The following is a 20,443-nucleotide window of genomic DNA, read 5'->3' on the forward strand; positions in this document are numbered from 1 at the left end:
TTAGTTTTACAGGGAGATAATGTTACAGCTCACTGTCTTTCCCTCAGAGCAGCTGCAGGAAACTTGATGCCAGAGAACAAACAAGCACGTCCTCCCAAGAAGCTGGCAGCTGCCTTTTCAGAACAGAGAGGAAGATATTTGCATTCAAAATACTCACTTTCCTGCACAAAGCCCAAACCTCTCTTCCCCACCAGATCAGCATGTGCTGGAAGGGAAATCCAGAAATTACTTTGCCTCACAGCCCACCTTGGATCTTCCTCAGGATCTTTCCTGTTGATCTTGTCTGATGAAGGAGCAAAAACCACAGTCCTAGGCTGAATGCCCAGGAAACAAGCTGCCAAAAGCCAGCACCCATAGGGGAAAAAAAAAATGGAAAAAGATGCTCAGACCCAGGTATTCTAGGGGATGACAAAGACAGGGATTTCCACAAAGACTAAGACATCATTACACCCAGGCTAACAGCATACAGTATATGAACATGAAGTTTTCCCTTTGGAAACAAATTCTGTAGAAAAGTTATTCATAAAAATAGAAGAACATTTAGACTGGGCACTTATGGCTCACGCTTATAATCTTAGCTACTCAGGAGGCTGAGATCTGACTGAGGATTGCGGTCTGAAGCCAGCCTGGGCAGGAAAGTCTGTGAGACTCTTAAGTCCAATTAACCACTAGAAAACCAGAAGTGGAGCTGTGGCTCAAAGTGGTAAGAGTGCTAGCCTTGAGCAAAGAAGATCAGGGACAGCGCCCATGCCCTGAGTTCAAGCTCCACAACCAACAACAAAAAGTAGAACACTTACTTTTTTGACAGTCCCCTCTTTTCTACCTTCTTAAAAAGAGGTTTGTCATTGGTCAAAAACAGTCAGCAGACTAACTGGCCACCACCTCCCCACAGTTATTTCAGTGAATTTATCCCTAATGCTCATGACACAGCTTCTAGAAGGCCAGCTGAAGCCTGTTTTATAACATCCAAGAAAATAGCCCAGCTGAGCAAGTTTCTTAAATTTCTAGACACTATCATAAGAGCTACAACACAGTAAATATAACCCAGCAAAACTTGGTAGGCAGCTCCATATAATGGCTACTCAAGTCTAGCTGAGAGGTTCTGGCATCTTCTGCAGGTTGGCAAACCCATTTCAAGTGGAATGATCACGAAATCCAGATCTTGACTAGTCATGTCACCTAGTAATATATTCTGGATATTATAGAAGTGAGTGGATATTGTTACTTTTTGGCTCTTGATTCATGGCACTGTAGCTTCCACATTAAAACCAAATGGGAATATCGTCTTCAATAAGACAGATTCCAGCAGACTAGCTCTTGATTTCTGATGCTGTAATGACGTTAAAAGTATTGCAAAATTTGCAGAGCTCGATGAAGTTGGAATGATCCATACAAGTACCTTCCTGTTTCTCTTTACCTTCCTCGCTACCTCCTAGAATAGGCTTTGATCCAAAAACTGACTTAACATATTAAGTTGTTGTCAGATCTTATTTATAGACATGATTTTCAGAGCTCTGTATGAAGCCTTTTTCAAGATATGTGGTAGAAGAGTAGGGCAGAGGGGAGCAAGTACTGGCCAGAATATCCTTGTATGAGCCCTCCACTCCAAATAGGCCATGCAACCACAGAGATGAGCTGGGGAAGCAGAGAGAGGGCAGCAGCTAAAGTGGCAATGCTTAGACTCTTCCACTTCATTACAATGGAGCAACTGTGTGGAGTTCATCAGTGTAGCTGTAGCAACCAAGTTCTGCTTTGCATACCCCAGGGGTAAGAAGCTTGGAAGGAAGAGTAGGAGGATCTTCCTCACCTAAGGAGAGAAGAAAGGGAAGAATCACACAATCATTACATTTCACAGGTTCTGACACTCATGCCAGAACATCTGAGCAATAGTCTTAGTACAAATGAAGCAGACATCTCAACCAGCTCAAGATGTGGCAGTCTTATTCTCTTAACAGATTAGTTCCCTCAGCTGAGGAAGACACCTTTCCTGAGGGCCAAAGGTTTGCATGTAAATCTACTAGTTTCTGGGATGGTATCCTGCTAGGGCTCCTGGGAGAAGTGGGCTCTCCTACCTGGGGCCCTGTGTTGACCTAGGATAGAAAGAATACTACACCCATGGACCTCAGGCTCTGTATATGTAGTCATAAAGACAAAGGAGGAAGTGGCGCTGTGGCTCAAGAGGTAGTGAGCTCACTTTGAGCTGAAGAGCTCAGGGACAGTGCCCAAGCTCAGAGTTCAAGCTCCATGACTAACCAAAAAACAGATAGATAAATAGATAGATAAAACAAAATAAAGACAAAGGAGATTGGAGGGCAGTAAATATTACTGCATAGAAAAGTATCCAAAGCTCCCTTGGCACCGCAAGTGTTTTTGTATTCCAGTGTTTTTGGGGTTCAGAAAGCTTACATATTAAGCATTCTATAGTACCCCTAGCAGGGTGTGGGTGGCTCACCACAGGAGCTCAAATAAGTGAAAATCTTCATTACCATAGGGTGAATCAAAACTATCAAACAAGTTGCAGAAACAGAATTACAAAGAGCTTGATCATTAGTATTACTTTCCATCAGGTTTCACTTCCCAATAAGGTAAGCAGAAACGAAAACTAGAAATACTAATGGAAGAAGGGAAGAAGGAGGGAGGAAGGGAATAAGGAAAGGAGGGAGGGAGGGAAAAGCAAAGAAGAAATGACAGAGAAGAAGCCTGGTGCCCATGGCTCTTGCCTGTAATCTTAACTAATCAGAGGGCTGAGATCTGAGGATCTCAGTTCCAACCCAGCTCTGGCAGGAAAAGGCCATGAGTTTCTTATCTCCAATTAACTACTTGAAAACTGAAAGTGGCACTGTGGCTCAAGTGGCAGAGTGCTAGCCTTGAGCAAGAAAGCTCAGGGGCAGCGCCCAGGCCCCGAGTTCAAGGTGCACGGCAAACAGAATAGAGAAAAGAAGAAAGAAGAACAACCAACCCTTGGGGTTGAAGGAGGGGCTCAGGTCATAAAACCCTGGCCAACAAGCGAAACCAAGCTTCAGATACTGAGTTCGCAGGCATCGGATGAAAAAAACAAAACAAAAATTCTGATGTCCTTTTTAAGTCTGGCCAAAGGTTGTGTGGCCTCCCTCAGAAACACCCTGACTCCCCTGCACCTTACCCAGGCCTGAGGAGGAGGACACGCTCTCAGTCAGGGAAGACGTCTCCGTCTGGTCTGAAGAGAGTCCCTCCATTAGAGGCAGAGACAGCTCAGACGAGGGCACGGAGGAGTCATAGATGCCCGAGTCCCGTGGCATGTCCGAGGTGCTGCCGGCCTTCACAGCATGCAGCAGGGGTGAGAGGGCACAGCCGCCATGGCAGGCGGCCCCGGCCTCGGCCTCGGCGTCCCCGGCCCCGGCCTCCGCGGCCCCGGCCCCGGCCTCCGCGGCCCCGGCCTCCACGGCCCCGGCCTCCGCGGCCCCGGCCTCCGCGGCCCCGGCCCCGGCCTCCGCGGCCCCGTCCAGGCCCGTGGCCTGGCTCTCCGGGCCCGCGGGCGCAGCGGCCCCCGGGGCAGCCACCTTGGCCTTCAAGCCGAAATCGCTCTCCCGTCCAGGTCTGAAGACGACATCATTTAGAACTAGGCCCGAGTCAAACTTCTCCAGAACTGGCTCCCGGCGGCACAGCGGCGGAAGAGGGAGGGGTACTAGCTGCTTCTCGAACCAGTCAGGCTCCTCATCCATAAACCGGTGCATGTTGCAAATGGCAACGTACAGAGAGCGGCCTGACTTGCTCCGGAAGTAGTTCCTTCTACTTCCGTGCCCTGGCTGGGAGCCCGGCTCCGGGCGGCGGCGGGGATCTGCGGAGTGCAGGTGGGAGCAGAGCTGGGGAAGGTTGTCCATGAGTTTGTACTTGGAGCTCGGGTCCAGGGCGCAGGGGACATCCCCTTCACAGGAGTAATCAAAGTAGACAGCGATGACTTTGCTGAGCGCTGTGGCCGGACTCTGCTTGGCCTGGTGGAGCTTTTCCACAATAGCGGACATGGCCACCAGGAAGAGCTCCCCTTTCCCCGAGCTTCGGCTGCTTCCTCTGTGTTTGTAGTTTCTCTTGTCCACAAAGTACTTCATGCCTTTGGAACACACCACAATGATGAACTGGGACTCGTGGATCTTCTGAAGGACCCATTCTTTCTGCCCTTCCCTACAAAGGCTGAAGTCTTCCCAAAGGTCCAGAGCCACCTGGAAAGGATAAAAAGGCAACTTACTCTGATATTAGGGAGAAGAATGTAGGAATAAGTTGTGAATGATAGAGGAGGCCCTATCATCTGCCCCTTAACTAGTATTATGAGCAGTGTTATCTGTAGGCTCTAGGTTACCAAGTAAGTGGAGAAACAGTTAAGATTCTGTGTTGAGGGTCATAATACCTCACCCTCTGCAAGAGTTTGCTATTCATCAACTCATTTCATCATGAGATACCATCCCTACTGCTGCTCTAAAAGTGAGGAATCAGAAGCACCGAACTTTTAGCAATTTAAGTTACTACAGAAAATACTCTTCAGGAAACTACAGGGTAATAACAGAAGGGAACTGCGTGCATATGAGTTGAAGCTGCCAGGTGGAAGGAGAAATCTTTAGAGAGAAGACTAATAAGCTGTAAGAAAAAGGTATAGATGAACGACTTCAAAGTGTTCTAGAATACGCATCTAGGTGATAGTGATTCACATCTGGAGTGTGACTGACCTCTGGCCACTTTCACAGATCCAGGGTCAGATAGTTGGTGATACTAGAGAAGAGGGCAATTAACTAGATATGGATAATCTGGTCATATGACTATTAACTCACTCTGGAATTACCAGTACCTGCTTCATAAAGATCTACAGTGTGGCATCTATACAATGCTTGTGAGCAAGAAGACCTTATTTGTCCTTGGGGATTGAGGAAGAGCCTGATTTTTTTTTTTTTTTTGATGGCACATATGGCCTCTCAGTGGGTATCACCTTCTCAGAACATTTTGATCTAATTTTCCTGGCAATTCTGTTGGTGTTCAAAAACTAATTCCCAGCTGGGAAGGTGGCTCAGTAGTAGAGTGCTTGCCTTGCATGCATGAGGCCCTGGGTTTGATTCCTCAGCACCACATAAGCAGAAAAAGCTGGAAGTGGTGCCATGGCTCAAGTGGTAGAGCGCTAGCCTTGAACTGAAGAACTGAGGGACAGTGCCCAGGCCCAGAGTTCAGGCCCCATGACTGACAAAAAACAAAACAAAACAAAAAACTAATCCCCTGGGGCTGGGAATGTGGCTTAGTGGTAGATTGCTTACTTGCCTAGCATACACAAAACAAAGCCCTGGGTTCAATTCCTCAGCACAATATAAACAAAAGAAAGAAAAAAAAAAAAAGCCAGAAGTGGTGCTGTGGCTCAAGTGGTAGAATGCTAGCCTTAAGCAAAAGGAAGCTCAAGGATGGTACTCAGGCTCTGAGTTCAAGCCCCAGGACTGGCAAAAAAAAACAAAACAAAACAACTAATTCCCAATGGTTATGATCAAATATGGCCTCTAAGACACAGCAAATTATAAGGGAAAGGTATTCTGAAATGACTTGTTCTCTTCTGCTCTAAGATGTTAACAAAGGAAAGCCCCAACCTATCTACTTGTTGAAAATAATTCTGAATCCTTTTATTTTTTCTTTCTGTGTGTGTGTGTGTGTATGTGTGAACGCACCAGTATTAGGAGTTGAACTAGGGGCCTAGGTGCTGCCCTTCAGCTTTCTCTCTCAAGGCTGACACTCTACCCCTAAGCCACAGCTCTACTTCTGGCTTTTTGATGGTTAATTGGAAATAGGTCTCTCCCAGACTTTTTTTTTTTTTTTTTTTTTTTTTTGGGGGGGGGGGGGGGGGTCCGGTCGTGGGGCCTGAACTCTGGGCCTGGTGCAATCCCTGTGCTTTTCAGCTCAAGGCTAGCGCTCTACCACTTGAGCCACAGCGCCACTTCCGGCTTTTTGCTTTTGCTTATGTGGTGCTGAGGAATCGAACCCAGGGCCTCAGGCATGCAAGGCAAGCACTCTACCACTGAGCCACCTTCCCAGCCCTCTCCCAGACTTTCTTGACCAGGATGGCTTTGAACTATGATTCTCAGATCACAGCCTCCTGAGTAACCAGCAATACAGATATAATAAGCACCATGACTTGGCCTTATACTTCCTTTATTTTGTGCTAACTGGGTATATATGTCAAGCATTTAAAAACTATTCTTCCAGCCTGGCATGGTGGCTCATACCGGTAATCCTAACTACTCAGGAGGCTGGATCGGAGGATGGCGGTTCCAAGTCAGTATGAACAGGAAATTCTGTGAGACACTTATCTCCAATAAACTACAGAGAAGAGACCAGAAATAGTGCTGTGGTAGAGCTCAAGTAGTACAACACTGGCCTTGAGGAAAAAGAAGCTCAGGGACAGGGCTCAGGCCCTGAGTTCATGCCCCAGGACTGGCACAAAAAGAAAAACTATTCCTACCTTTGATTAATTCCACTTCCAGGCATTTCTCTTTGGGAAATAATCAGAAATGGGACAATATTGAACTACTGAGAAGTTTAACAATTCAGAGTACCTCAGTTACAGTAAACCATTATTAGGAATCATGTATTTAAAACTGCAGTATATATAGAACTGCTAACAGTATATAAAATTATTAGGAGACAGAAAAACATCATTTCAATATGCCCAAAGTATAATATTGTATATTTGAGTTCACTTACAGAGAAAAAGACTAGGGAGGAAATATACTACATATGTCTACAGTATCTGAAGTCAGTACTGTGCCACCAGTTAGCTTGCAGTTGATTTCTGGTAGGTGCTGATCTGTCAAGCTTATAGCATTCCACACAGTAGGAAATACACTTTATTTACACCAGAGGGCAATCTTTCCACACAGAAAAAGTCTGAAAGATAGGCCAATGGGGTAATTTCAAAGTACAAATAACTCCTAACTAAAAATACTGTGCAAAAAATACTGCATTTTTAAGAAGCAGTTACCCCCATATATTGCCAAAGAAAAGAAACAGGGTGTGACTTCCCTGATAACTTTGGGCTTCACTCTAAAAATGACAGTATTGAAAAGCTATATACTAGTAGTTAACTTGTATGGTTAAGAATCAGAGCAGATAACCTGTTTTCACTGTATTTCCCTGCACCTCGTATATACACTTTCCTAATTTGGGGAGGGAAAGGGAAAAAAACGAAATGTTTAAATATGGATACAGGTTGACCCATTGTAACAATGAGATGTACAAGACTCTATGTTGAAAAAGAACTTTACAACTTGTGGGGGGGAGGGAGGAGTTGGGAAAGTAGGGAAGGAAGAGATGGTAGAGGAAAAACAAGAGGAGGAGGTAACAATGCTCGATAGGAAATGTACTCAATACCTTACTCTTATAACTGTAACCCTTCTGTACGCTATTTTTACAATAAAAAAAAAATGTAAAAGCTGGGTGCTGGTGGCTCATGCCTGTAATCCTAACTACTCAAGAGGCTGAGATTTGAGGATTGCGGTTCAAAGCCAGCCCAGGCAGGAAAATCCATGAGACTCTTATCTCCAATAAACCACTAGAAAACCAGAAGTGGCACTGTGGCTCAAGTGATAGAGTGCTCGCCTTGAGCTGAAGAGCGCAGGGACAGCGCCCAAGCCCAGAGTTCAAGCCCCACGACCAACCAAAATAATAATAATAATAAAAAGAAGAAATCAGAGCAGATACTCAAGCACATGACATGTTACTGTTTTCTGGACTCTTCCCATCCTTCCTCCTGTTCTTTCCAGCTACAGTTTTCTCCTACACTACTGCTCTCTCATTTTTCATGATGTCATATTGATCAATGGCCTAACAACCTCACAGAGTCCCTTGTTAAACATACTCCCTGGTCCCCAAGATACCTTCCAGTGGCAATCTTCTCCATTCCCCTTCTCAGCAAAAGTCTCTTAAGGAATTGAACCTTCCTCAAAGAACTGTCCTTCCTTGTTGTTCCCCTCTGTTCACTGGAACTTCTCTTGTGTACATACCAAGATGTCTTGGGTGATAGCTCCTACCCTGGTTGCCTGTTGCCATAGTAGCCACTGGCACTATTAATGCTCACAAAACTATCTGCCAGCTGAATGCTACTTCAGATTTTCAAGCAGGAGTGTATCCAGGTTAAAACCAGGTATTATGAAATACTTGGTGCTAGTGATGAGTAGAACAGATGAAAAGAAGAATGAAAGACTGGCCCTCAGTTTGAAAGTATAGCACTAGTTAATAGCAGGTGTTGCCCAGTACCAAGTAGCTCATGCCTGTAATCCTAGCTATTCAAGAAGCTGAAATCTGAGGATTTTGGTTTGAAGCCAGCCCAAGCAGGAATGTCTGAGACTCATATCTCCAATTAATCACCAAAAAGCCAGAAGTGGAATTGTGGCTTAAGAGGAAGAGTGCTAGCTTTGGCCAAAAAAGTCCAGGTAGGAAGTGGTGCTGTGGCTCAAAGTGGTAGAGCACTCACCTTGAGCTGAAGAGCTTAGAGATAGTGCCCAGGCCCAGAGTTCAAGCCCCACGACCAACCAAAAGAAAAACTCTGACAGTGCCCAGCCCCTGAGTTCAAGCCCCAGGAGGGACACAGGGGCGTAAGCACGAGCGTGCGTGTGCACGCACACGCGCGCGCACGCACACACACACGCACACACGCACGCACGCACGCACACACACACACAAATAGGTGTCACAGAAGCAGGCCTGGAGGAGTGGAGAAGACAATAAACCGGGAGTATGGAGCATATGTACTGCTTGGAGGGGGGTGGGGGGAGAAGAGACTAGATTCTGTACCTCACAGCCACAGAAGTCCTGGAGAAAGTAGGCGAAGCACTGGATGACGTTCACGTGATTCTGGCCATCTTTGCTGGAGTAGCAGAGGAAGACCTTGGGCCGTGGCCGAAGCCTCTCCCTGGGGAGTGCTGCAGTGTATGTGGAGGACTCAGAGCTCTCTTCATCTAAGTGTGAGTATATATTTTCTAAATTGGGAAAAAGATAAGGTTGATAGCTATGAGCAACGTTTTATCTTATTTTATATGACTTGGAATTCAGTGATAACTTCAGGAACAAACAGTTGTAATATCCATATAGAGTCCTGGTCCCCAATTCATCAGCCTCCTGGGAATATTCATAGGAATGGTACATCTAGTTTCTGCAACTAAGCATCAAAAAGTAAAAAAACAAAACCCAAAATCATTCTTTTCTTTCTCTTTGTGTGTGTGTAAGAAAGAGAGAGACAGACAGATAGGCAGACAGACGAGGCAGAAAGAGAGAGAATTATTGGGCTTGAACTCGGAGGCAGAGCCAGTGTTTGCTCCGTCAGCTTTTTTTTTGCTCCAGGCTAGCATTCTACCACTTGAGGCTACCTCCACTTTTGCCGATTAATTGGAGATAAGGGTCAAACAGACCTAACTGCCTGGGCTGGCTTTGAACTTTGATCTTCAGATCTTAGCCTCCTGAGTAGCTAGGATTATACAAAAATAATTCTCAATTTGAAATTGACCTTAGACAAAACAAGAAATGCTGCAAAGGCTGCTCTGGTCAGTGAAGTACCTAGAACTGGCTGTTGCAACATGGATGATCTTTAAAAAAAAAATTAGAAAAACATTTATTGAATGTAATTTATAAGGGTAAAGTATATAAATCTTTCTTTTCTTTTTCTTTTTTTATTTGAGATGATATCTAACTCCATTGCTTAGGCTGACCTTCATTCCTGGGCTCCAAGTTCCTGGAACACCAGTAGTACCCCATCATACCCAGATAAAAGTACATAAATCTTTTTCGTTTGTTTGTTTGTTTTTGTTTTATCGGTTGTGGGCCTGAACTCTGGGCCTGGGCACTGTCCCCTAGCCTCTCTGTATTCAAGGCTACCACTCTACCACTTGAGCCACAGCACCACTTCCAGCTTTTTCTGTTTATGTGGTACTGAGGAATCAAACCCAGGGCTTCATGCATGCTAGTTAAGCACTCTACCACAAAGCCACATTCGCAGCCCAAAGTACATAAATCTTAAGTGTACACGTGTGTAACCTCCACCCAGAACAACATAGATAATCTCCAGTGTCCCAGAAAGTTCTCATATGACACCTGATTCTTTTTTTTTTTTTTGTATGTGTGTGTGTGTCAGTTCTGGTGCTTGAACTCAGGGCATGAACACTATCCTAGAGCTTTATGTGCTCAAAGCTAGCACTCTACACTTGAGCCACAGCTCCACTTCCAACTTTGTTTTGGAAGTTCATTGGCGATAAGAGTTTCATGGACTTTCTTGCCTGGGTTGGCTTTAAACTGCCATCCTTACATCTCAACCTCCTGAGTACCTAGGATTACAGGTATAAGCCACCAGTGTCAGGTGACACCTGACTCCTGGAAAGCCCTCACTATATTGTGGTTCATACCTTACACTCTCTTATGCCCTTGAACTTACTATCCTGAGTTTGGGAGTTTAGTTATGTCTTCCCTTTTAGTGGCTTCAGAGACTTTTTTTGGGGGGGAGGGGTGGGGAGGGTCGGTCATAGGGCCTGAATTCTGGGCCTAGGTGCTGTCCCTCAGCTCTTCAGCTCCAGGCTAGCGCTCTACCACCTGAGGCACACTGCCACTTCCAGATTTTTCTACTTATTTGGTGTTGAGGAATCGAACCCAGGGCCTCATGCATGCAAGGCAAGCATTGTATCACTGAGTCACCTTCCCAGCCCATCTTCAGAGACTTTTAAGTAACATGTTTTAATTCTGAAAGCTATAGTAAGCAAGGAAGAAACTTAGAAGGCATGAGTCTTCCCAGATGCTGGAGGAACCAGGTGCTACAGTCTACCTTTCTGTTGGCATCCACCCCTGGCCTACCTCTTGGGAAGAGGGGGGACACAGTACACAAAGTGATACCTTGTTGCTTCTTGCGGCACATCACAGTGAAGAGCGTTGCAAATGCAGATATGACCACCAGTGGCACAGTGATGGCCACTGCTCTGATGGGCCCAGCCCATGGGGAATGCACTGGGAAATTCAAAACAAATATTGTTAAACTTCAGAAGTATAACAGGTTCAAGCAAATAACAATAATCTAAGCCACCTAACGGGTTCTAGGACCCCAGAACCACATTTCTCTAGCTGGAATGGTGATTATAAAAGGATTTGGTGGTTTTTCTTTAAAGAATGATGGGAAGCAATTAAACAGTTCAGTCTTCTGGGACAGCAAATACCTCAGGCTGAGAATTTTGCTTAAGGCAACGTCTCCTTCCAACATGGTTTTCCCCAAGAAGAACTGCTTTTTTATTTAGTCCAGCTGACAGACACCACACTGGCTTTGATCCTTCAGGCATCAACACCAAGGTGAGAAAAAATTCGGATTTGATGGAACCTGAGTTGTGTTTTGTTGATGTAAAGCAGAAAGTGTAGAGAACTTAAGGGATCAGATACCCCGGGTCTACAGTGGTTAAAACCTAACAATTCTTACCTGGTTTTAAGGCATAATGCATCACTTTTCTTGTTATATTTGTATCATCCACCAGCTATAAAATAGAAGGTGATAATATTATTATTATAAAAAAAATTTAAAGTTATACCTGTAAGCCTAAATGTTTAGGAAGTGGGGATCAGAAGGATCACAATGTAAGACCAACCAGATAAAAATGTTCATGAGACCCCATCTCAAGTAACAGTTGGATGTGGAGGTTCATACTTTTCATCCCAGATACAACAGGAATTTTAAATGGGTAAATCATATTCTAGGCCAACAAAAGGTGAGGCTCTCCAGGGCAAAAAGGGCTGGAGATATGGCACAACCAGGACAAGGTCTGCCTAGCAAGTGTGAAGCCTTGAGTTTTGAAATATCCTGATTTTTCTTTTCCATCAGCTGGCAGTGAGGGGTAGGTACAAAAGAAAGGACAATGGCTATGGGAAGAGAGCTGGTGGGCCTGTAAGTCACTCACTATGCTAACACTAGCCACCATGTCTACTCATATTTGTCTCCACTTTACCAACTCAAAACGAACTTCAGCTATGGGGGTGATCCACACTGTAATTCAAGCATTCAGGAAGCTGAAGCAGGAAGTTTCCGTTTGAGGCCAGCCTGGTTTACACAGCAAGATCCAGGGTAACCAGGCCTACACTTTAGAAGACCTTCATGAAGCCGGGCGCTGGTGGCTCACGCCTGTAATCCTAGCTACTCAGGAGGCTGAGATCTGAGGATCGCGGTTCAAAGCCAGCCCGGGCAGGAGAGACTGTGAGACTCCTATCTCCAATAAACCACCAGAAAACCAGAAGTGGCGCTGTAGCTCAAGTGGTAGAGCGCTTGCCTTGAGCTGAAGAGCTGAGGGACAGCGCCCAGGCCCAGAGTTCCAGCCCCATGGCCAACCAAAAAAAAAAAAAAAGAAGACCTTCATGATTACTTTCAGATGTACCCATCCTAACCCACAGAATGCCAGTGCAAAATGCAAGAACTGGGTGTTTCTACCAAAATGTTAAGACATGCATTTCAATAATGGAGCTATGGACAAATTGTTCATTTCTTTTTACTTTTTACTTTTTTTTTTTTTTAAGTCCTGGGTCTTAAAATCAGGGTTTGGGCACTCACTGTCCCTGGGCATTTTTTCTCAAGTCTAGCACTCTATTACTTGAGCCACAGCTCCACTTGGAGATAAGAATCTCACAGACTGTCCTGCCCAGGCTGGTTCTGAACCACAATCCTTACATCTCAGCCTCCTGAGTAACTAGGATATAGGCTGAGTCACCAATGCCCAGCTATTTCACTGTTTTAATACTAAACAAACTTTTTTTTTGTTTTGGCAGTGCTGGGAATCAAATCCAGACTTGTATATGCTAAACAATGTTCCAAACTCTGGTTGTTTGGTGCAGGTCCTGGGGCTTAAACTCAGGGTCTGGGCACTGTTCTTAGCTATTTTTGCTAAAGATTAGCGCTCTACCACTTCAGCCACAGCTTCACTTCCAGCTATTTTGAGGGAGGTCAGTCTTGGAGCTTGAACTGTGGGCTTGGGCACTGCCCAAGGCTAGCCCCCTTCCACTAGAGCCACAGCTCCACTTCCAGCTTTTGTGGTTAATTAGAAATAACAGTCTCATGGACTTTCCTGCCTGAGTTGGCTTTAAACTGAGATCCTCAGATCGCAGACTCCTGAGTAGGTAGGATTACAGGTGTGAACCACTGACACCTGGCTTCCCTTGGGTTTTTTTTTTTTTAAGACAGTGTTATGTTATATGGCTAAGGCTGACCTCAAACTTGTCATTCTACTGCCTCTGTACTAAGATTACTGGTCTAAAACAAAAAAAAAAATTTTTCGGTCATGGGGCTTGAACTCTGGGCCTAGGCGCTATTCCTGAGCTCTTCAGCTCAAGGCTAGTGCTCTACCACTTTGAACCACAGCACCACTTCCCATTTTCTAGTAGTTAATTGGAGATAAGAGTCTCATGGACTTTCCTGGCCAGGCTGGCTTTGAACTGCGTGATCCTCAGATCTCAGCCTCCTGAGTAGCTAGGATTACAGGCGTGATGCACCAGCGACTGGCTAAAACAAAACTTTTTAAAGCTAACAATAATCTTCAAGTATATCTTTGTAATTTAAAGGAATATAATGTGATAATTTCAAATAATGCCCATAGACTGTATAGTTATATAAAGATACTTATTTGAAGTAGTTAATGAAAAGATAAAACATTAATCATGTATAAACATATTTTTTCTGTAGTAGTGAAGTTTCTAACCCAGGGACTCAAATACTCTACCACCTGAGCCATTCCTCCAGCCCTTTTTCCTTTAGTCACTTTTCAGATACAATCTTGCTTTTTGCCAAAGCTGGCATCAGACTGTGATCCTCCTACCTATACCACCCATGTAGCTGAGGGTACAGGAGTAAGTCAATACACCCAGCTTCTTCTTTGAGATAGGGTCTCAATAATGTTTTTGTCGGTCTGGACTCAAACTGCAGCCCTATCTTCCAAGTAGTTGTAATTATAGGCATATACCACAAGGCCTGGCCCATGTATAAACATTTTTTTTAAAAGAACCATGTAAAAATACAAATGCATATCTCTTCCAGAGCTTATATTAGTGTTGCCTACAATCCTAGCTACTCAGGAGGTAGAATCTGGGAGAACAGAAGCTAAGGACAGCCAAGGCAAAAGTCAGCAAGACCTCATGTGGTCCAGTAAGCTGTGGAGAGAGAGAGAGAGAGAGAGAGTATTTCTATACACAGCTTTCTTAAGATGGGTGGTGTCTAGGTGGTGGTGAATGGAGTAGCAAGGTGGTTTTCAGTTGACAAAGTCAGTTTCAGTCAATTCAGTGCTGGAACTACTGTGTGTGGGGGACTCTTCTGTACTTGGGTTGAGGAACTGGGTTTCACAGGCTGTTACAGATAGGAACCAAGGCCTAATGTTTATGGTAAGTTCTAATGAACTTACTGCTATTACTCTGAGTTTTCAGGATGGATATATGTTCCAAGGTATATATCTTCATGCTCTGTGAAGGCCTTCCTTAATCAAGGTGGTAGTAGGAAAGAGATGGGAAGGATAGTCTTATTGGACTACTATTTGGTTATATAGGGTAGAAAAAGATGCAAGCTAACTTTGTGGGATTTAATTAGAAGGAGGAGTGAGATATATAGAGAAAAATTTAGTTGATGTTGTATTGGGTTAGGGAGTGTAGGAAGTAAAGGGAGAGTTGAATAGGCATATACATATACACAAATAAATCCCCAACAACTCCAAAGATCTAGAAGAGAGAAGAAAAACAGACAAACAATAGCAAAAAGAAACCCTCAAAAAACAACAACAACAACAACAAAACAAATGATGTAAAACAACAGTAAGAATAGTTAATAAAATAAAGAAACATGTTCAAAAAAAACTGGGCAAATTAAAAAAGAATTTGAACTGGAGAAATGAATAAACAAGAGACATCAAATGAACAAGATAATACAAACAGCTGAATGAACAAAAAAAGGTAATACATATAAGAGAATAATTCTATAAAGAGATGGAACCCTTGAAAAAAATCAAACCAAAATCCTGAAAATGAATAGTTCCATTTCCTAAATACTCAGTCTGAAGCCTTTTCTTCATTGTATTATTTATTTATTATTTTGGTATCAATGGTGGGGCTTGAACTCAGGGCCTGGGCTCTGTCTCTGAGCTTTTTTGCTCAAAGCTAGAGCTCTACCACTTGAACTACAGCTCCACTTCTGTCTTTTTTTGGCTCTGACTTGCTGTCTTAGGATGTGATCTCTTTTGGAGAACATTCCATGAAAGGCTGAACTGTGTATTGTGGCACAACTGGATGAAATACTCTGCATATGTGTGTTGAGTCAATTTGGTATATGGTGTCATTAATTATGAGGTTTCTTTGTTGATTTTGTTTGTTTGTTTATTAAGAGTGAGTGTTGGGAGCCCTTGGGAGCTGACAGTAAAGCTCAAAGGTTATCTTGACCCCTGTGCTAGCTTAAAGGCACATACAAGGAACTGGCTTACTTAAAAGACACCACGTACCCAGGATTGCTTTGCTATGTCTGCAGTTTGTTTTAAGTGTTCCTTGTTTTTCTGGACTATAGTAGAACGGCCTGAGTGTGGGGGCCCATGAGGATGCACCATGCCACATGTGTGGAATTCCCAATACCCAGGCTGCTCCCATGTTCTGAAGAGGACGACCTTACGAGATACTGACTTTTATATCTGCCCAGGAATTAATTGAACTGCTTTGGACATTTCTAACTGTGGTGGGGCTGATGTTTATTACTGTGCTAGGTGGGGATGTGAGGTAACTGGGACGGGCTCTTGAATCATGCACAAGGGCCCTCCCTATCCTTGTCTGGCGAATCTCGCCCCCCAGACTTGCCTGGAACCCCCTGTGTGGCCAATGCTATCCTTACCAATGTAATCCTGTTAAAATAACCTTTACAAAGGATAACTAACTGGGAGATGGGTCTGTCATTAAAAAAAAAGGAGGGGGGGGAATCTGAAGGGCACATGGGCAGCAAAGATGGCGCTGAGAGGGAGTTGAGTGGACAGAGCCCAATTTACTGTAGAGCACATGGGCAGCAAAGATGGCGCTGAGAGGGAGTTGAGCAGGCAGAGCCCAATTTGCTTTACGTTCAGTGCATAACCAGCCCTGGAAGCTTAGGTGCATGATAGGGTGTGACCTTGACAGTCCTCCCCCGCCATGCCACTGGCTCTTTTTTGCTTTAAAAAGGGCTTACTCTGTTAATAAATGAGTTTCTTCCTGCTTGACTTGACTCCCCGCTGCATCTGACTCCATCCATCTTTTGTGGGACAAAGACCCAACAAGTGAGGTATTAAAAAAAGACAAAAGACAAAGTGTAACTTTGGCTCAACTGGTAGAGCTCTAGTTTGAGCAAAAATGCTCAAAGACAGTGCCCAGGCCCTGAATTCAAGTCCCAGGATAAGCACAAAAGAAAAAAATAAACCTTTCATGAAAAAAACCTAAAAGAATTCATAATACTAAAGCAGCATTTCGCATTTCAAAAAATATTCAAGGAATCGTAGCCTCAGAAGAAGACAATCCAAACAGAAAACAAATAAATAAATAATAAATAACTCCTATATACAGGAATATTACATTGCAATAAAGAAAATAAAAGGCAAATAAAGAAAAATGAAATCATATCACTTGCCGAGAACTAGATATACTTGGAGGACATCATACTGAGTGAGGCAAGACAATCTCAAAGAACAAAACATCATATATTTTCTCTCATATTTGTGGGAGTTATACCTAAAAGGCATAAATGTTCATGGACATGGACATATATACATTTAACTCTATATACAAAAAAACACAGAATTTTGAATATAACTAAGAGAGACAGGAATGAGGGAAGGAAAAAGAAAAAAAGTAATATTGAAATAGGATGAATATAGCCAAAATAGATTGTTTGCAGCTATGAAAACAGAGAAAACCTGCTGAAATTGTTTCAGGAACTAGGGAGGAGAGTATGATAAAGAGGGTGAAACTGACTGGAATATTTTGTAAAAATGTATGGGAATGTAACAATGAAATCTCCCCTCTATATAACTACTTTAGGCTAATTAGATAGATAGATAGATAGATAGATAGATAGATAGATAGATAGATAGATAGATAGGATAGATAGACTAGGGCAGAAAGGCTAGGGGTGTATGGCTTATAACTTAAGTGGTATGTATGAGTGGTAGCATAACTAGCCAGCAAGTGCAAGGCCAAATTCAAAACCCAGTATGACACCAAAAGAATAGTAATTGTTCACAAATGCCATTCTACAGAACAAATAAGACTTCCTGCACTTGTACATACCTCCATTATATAATCCCCAGGAGAAATGTTTTGAAGGAGGCAGCTGGTTGTTTCAGTGTTTTGTTCCTGCAAAGAAACAAAAAGTACTTAAAAAAAAAAAGTCACCAGGGTTTCTCTCTTTCCCTAGAGTGCAAGGAGACTTAAGTTTTGATCACATTTTCTGAAGTTGTAATTAGGTCAGAAAGCAATATATTTATCTGCTACACATTATCTGATAGCTGTATCTGGATAGCTCCTGTGCTTAGTGGGTGATGCCTTCAATGGGTGATGCCTTCAACAGGAATATTTCATTTGAAGATACACACTTTTACTTATATTTGTCAGAATTATTTTTTTTTCTTTTCTTTCTTTTTTTTTTTTTGGGGGGGGGGGGGGGGAGGTGTCCAGTCATGGGGCCTGAACTCTGGGCCTGGGCTGTCTCTCAGCTCTTCAGCTCAAGGCTAGCGCTCTACCACTTGAGCTACAGGGCCACTAATGGCTTTTTTTCTTTTTTGCTTATGTGGTGCTAAGGAATCAAACCCAGGGCCTCATGCATGCAAAGCAAGTGCTCTACCACTGAGCCACCTTCCCAGCCCCCTGTTCTTTTTTTTATTGTCAGTTGTGGGGGCCTGAACTCTGAGTCTGGGCACTGTCCCTCAGCTCTTCAGCTCAAGGCTAGCGCTCTACCACTTGAGCCATGGTATAACTTCTGGCTTTTTCTGCTTATGTGGTGTTGAGGAATCAAACTCACAGCCTCATGAATGCAAGGAAAGCACTCTACCACTAAGCCACCTTCCTAGCCCCTATTTGTCAGTATTTTACCTTGAATAGAAGGTCAAAGAGATTCAATGACAAAGGTGAGAGCCAGTGGGCCAGCCAAGTTAGGACAGTAACCAACACACATAAGAACAAGCAAGATGGGCTGGGAAGGTGGCTCAGTGGTAGAGTGTTTGCCTTGTATGCATGAGGCCCTGGGTTCGATTGTTCAGCACCACATAGGCAGAAGAAGCCAGAACTGGCGCTGTGGCTCAAGTGGTAGAGTGCTAGCCTTGAACTGAAGAGCTGAGGGACAGTGCCCAGGACCAGAGTTCAGGTCCCACGACTGACCAAAAAAAAAAAAAAAAAAAAAAAGGTTCAAGATGAAACTGAGTTTTCCACAATGATCAAAAAACTTTGTTGGAGACAGGAAGATGGCTGCCAAACTATAATAGAGAATCATCCTAGCACTCTCTAACCAGAGATTTGGGGTCCTAACACTCAGTTCTCCTTAAGAGATAAGAACAACAAATATATGAACAAGCAGAAAATTACAGGAACTGAAAAAAAAAAAAAACTAATAACTTGGACACATAAGGATGGAAAATTGCCAACAGCCTTCCCCCATTCCCTCATCTCACACCCGCAACCACAAAAGCGGCCCGTGACTGCCTGGGACTCCAGGGCCGAGGAGCAGACTACAGCACCCACATTCAGATGCAGAAAACTCCCACAGCGCTGGAGCAGAACAGTGCAGAAAGAGACAGAAACCAGCAGCACACCACTGGGACACCCAGATCAGAAGAGCTCCCAGGGCTCCACAGGCCAGCCCACAAACAACTGCAGCAGAGCTCTGAGGAAGGCTCCACAGCTTGGCGCCTAGGTGGCAGGAGCAACTCCTCAGCTGGGTGGTGGGAGTGGTCAGCGGCCACCAGGGACACCAGACCCTAATGGCAGCATTCAGACAGAGATTTGCCACCATATCACCAGTCAGACCTCATCCAATTCCAGGATCAGTAAATACCCTGCCCGGCACTCTCACCCCATGATAGTGACCCACAAAGATTGGCCCAGACCCCTCCCTCCCATCCAAGAAGGGGCACCACACTTGAAGAGGACAAAGAGGCCAGAGCCCTCATCCCCCGCCCCACCTGTTGGCTTCAAGCAGGAGGCCACTAGGACTCATACAGGGGAGGGGAGGGGAGGCGGCCGTAGGCACACTAGGACACTGCAGCTGCCACAGCCCCGGTATTGGCAGGGAAACCACATCTATTTGAAAACAACATAGACAAAATCCTGCACTTGCCAGGAGCCTACCTCTTCCAAAACCTCATGCCCATCCCTGAATCTAATTTCCCCAACCCTTCACAGCAGACAGGCCTAAGCTCCCAGTTGCAAGGAGACCAACCACTCCCTGGTTGGGAGCCACAAAGCATGCACACACTCCAGAGGCCAAGCATCGGCCACCTGAAGGAAGAGAGACAACTTGGGACCAAAACGCAAACTACCATGTAGCCATGGGAACCCATCCCTTCCTAGGTGTGCGTCCATCCATCCCAGAGGCTGGAATATAAGCTTCCCAGCCACTGCTGTGGACCACTGGATGGTGCTCCTTTAAGCTAGCCTAGGGCCAAGTACATGCACAGACGCTTGCTGTTCCAGGGACCTAGTATTGGCTAATCCACCCAATGTGAAGCAGTCCAGCCACCTGTTGGGCACAAACAGGCCAAGCCTGGTCCATGGCACTGACAATCTCTGAATCCAAATGCATAAATGACAATGGAACAGTACAAGATTCATCAACAATCAAGACAACAAACCAAATACAAAAGCCAACAACAATCCAGAGAAGGACCCTAGTGAGAATAAAGGAGAAAAGATAGAAGACAAAAGGATCATCAAAGAAATGGTGAAACAACTGGCTGTTGAAATAAAAAGGATATCCAAAAACTATTTGAAGGTTACAAAGACAAAATAATAAAGAAGATACAGGACTCCCAAAGAGATATGGAGACAAAAATAGAAAATTAAAAGATGAAATTAACACTGTGAAAACTGAACTCAACAAAGAACTGGAGGCATAAAAGGTTAAAATTTCACAATACAAACCATAGTGGAATCCATGGTAACAGAATAAGTGAAATGGAAAATAGAATATTATGAGTCAAGGATAAAATAGAGGGGCTAGAACAAAAAGTCAAAGGTATGGAAAAAACACTCAGAACCTACCAAAGGGAAATCCAAGAACTTGCAGATTCAGTTAAGAGATCAAATTTATGTATAGTCAGGATTGATCAGGAGAAAGAATTCAAAACTAAAGACATTGAAAACATACTCAATAAAGTAATAAAAGAGAACTTCCCAATCTTTTTTTTTTTTTTGGAGGGGGGCGGTCCGGTCGTGGGGCCTGAACTCTGGGCCT

General features: G+C 44.1%; 1 protein-coding gene across 1 annotated transcript in view; it reads right to left on the bottom strand.

Moving 5' to 3' along the window:
- Positions 1 to 752: 752 nt before the first annotated feature.
- Il17rd (interleukin 17 receptor D) overlaps positions 753 to 20,443 on the bottom strand; it is an 87,361-nt gene continuing 67,670 nt past the window's right edge. The window contains exons 8-14 of the mRNA XM_042680058.1: positions 17,287 to 17,352; positions 11,447 to 11,501; positions 10,876 to 10,986; positions 8,794 to 8,978; positions 3,474 to 4,196; positions 3,143 to 3,359; positions 753 to 1,807 (exon numbers count right to left, since the gene is read on the bottom strand). Of these exons, the coding sequence (XP_042535992.1) occupies positions 1,695 to 1,807; positions 3,143 to 3,359; positions 3,474 to 4,196; positions 8,794 to 8,978; positions 10,876 to 10,986; positions 11,447 to 11,501; positions 17,287 to 17,352 (1,470 nt within the window). The 3' untranslated portion in view covers positions 753 to 1,694. The remainder of the gene's footprint in view (positions 1,808 to 3,142; positions 3,360 to 3,473; positions 4,197 to 8,793; positions 8,979 to 10,875; positions 10,987 to 11,446; positions 11,502 to 17,286; positions 17,353 to 20,443) is intronic.

Source organism: Dipodomys spectabilis, unplaced genomic scaffold (genome assembly GCF_019054845.1).
Source record: "Dipodomys spectabilis isolate Male_0828 unplaced genomic scaffold, ASM1905484v1 ptg000054l, whole genome shotgun sequence".
In the NCBI taxonomy this organism is placed as follows: Eukaryota; Metazoa; Chordata; class Mammalia; order Rodentia; family Heteromyidae; genus Dipodomys; species Dipodomys spectabilis.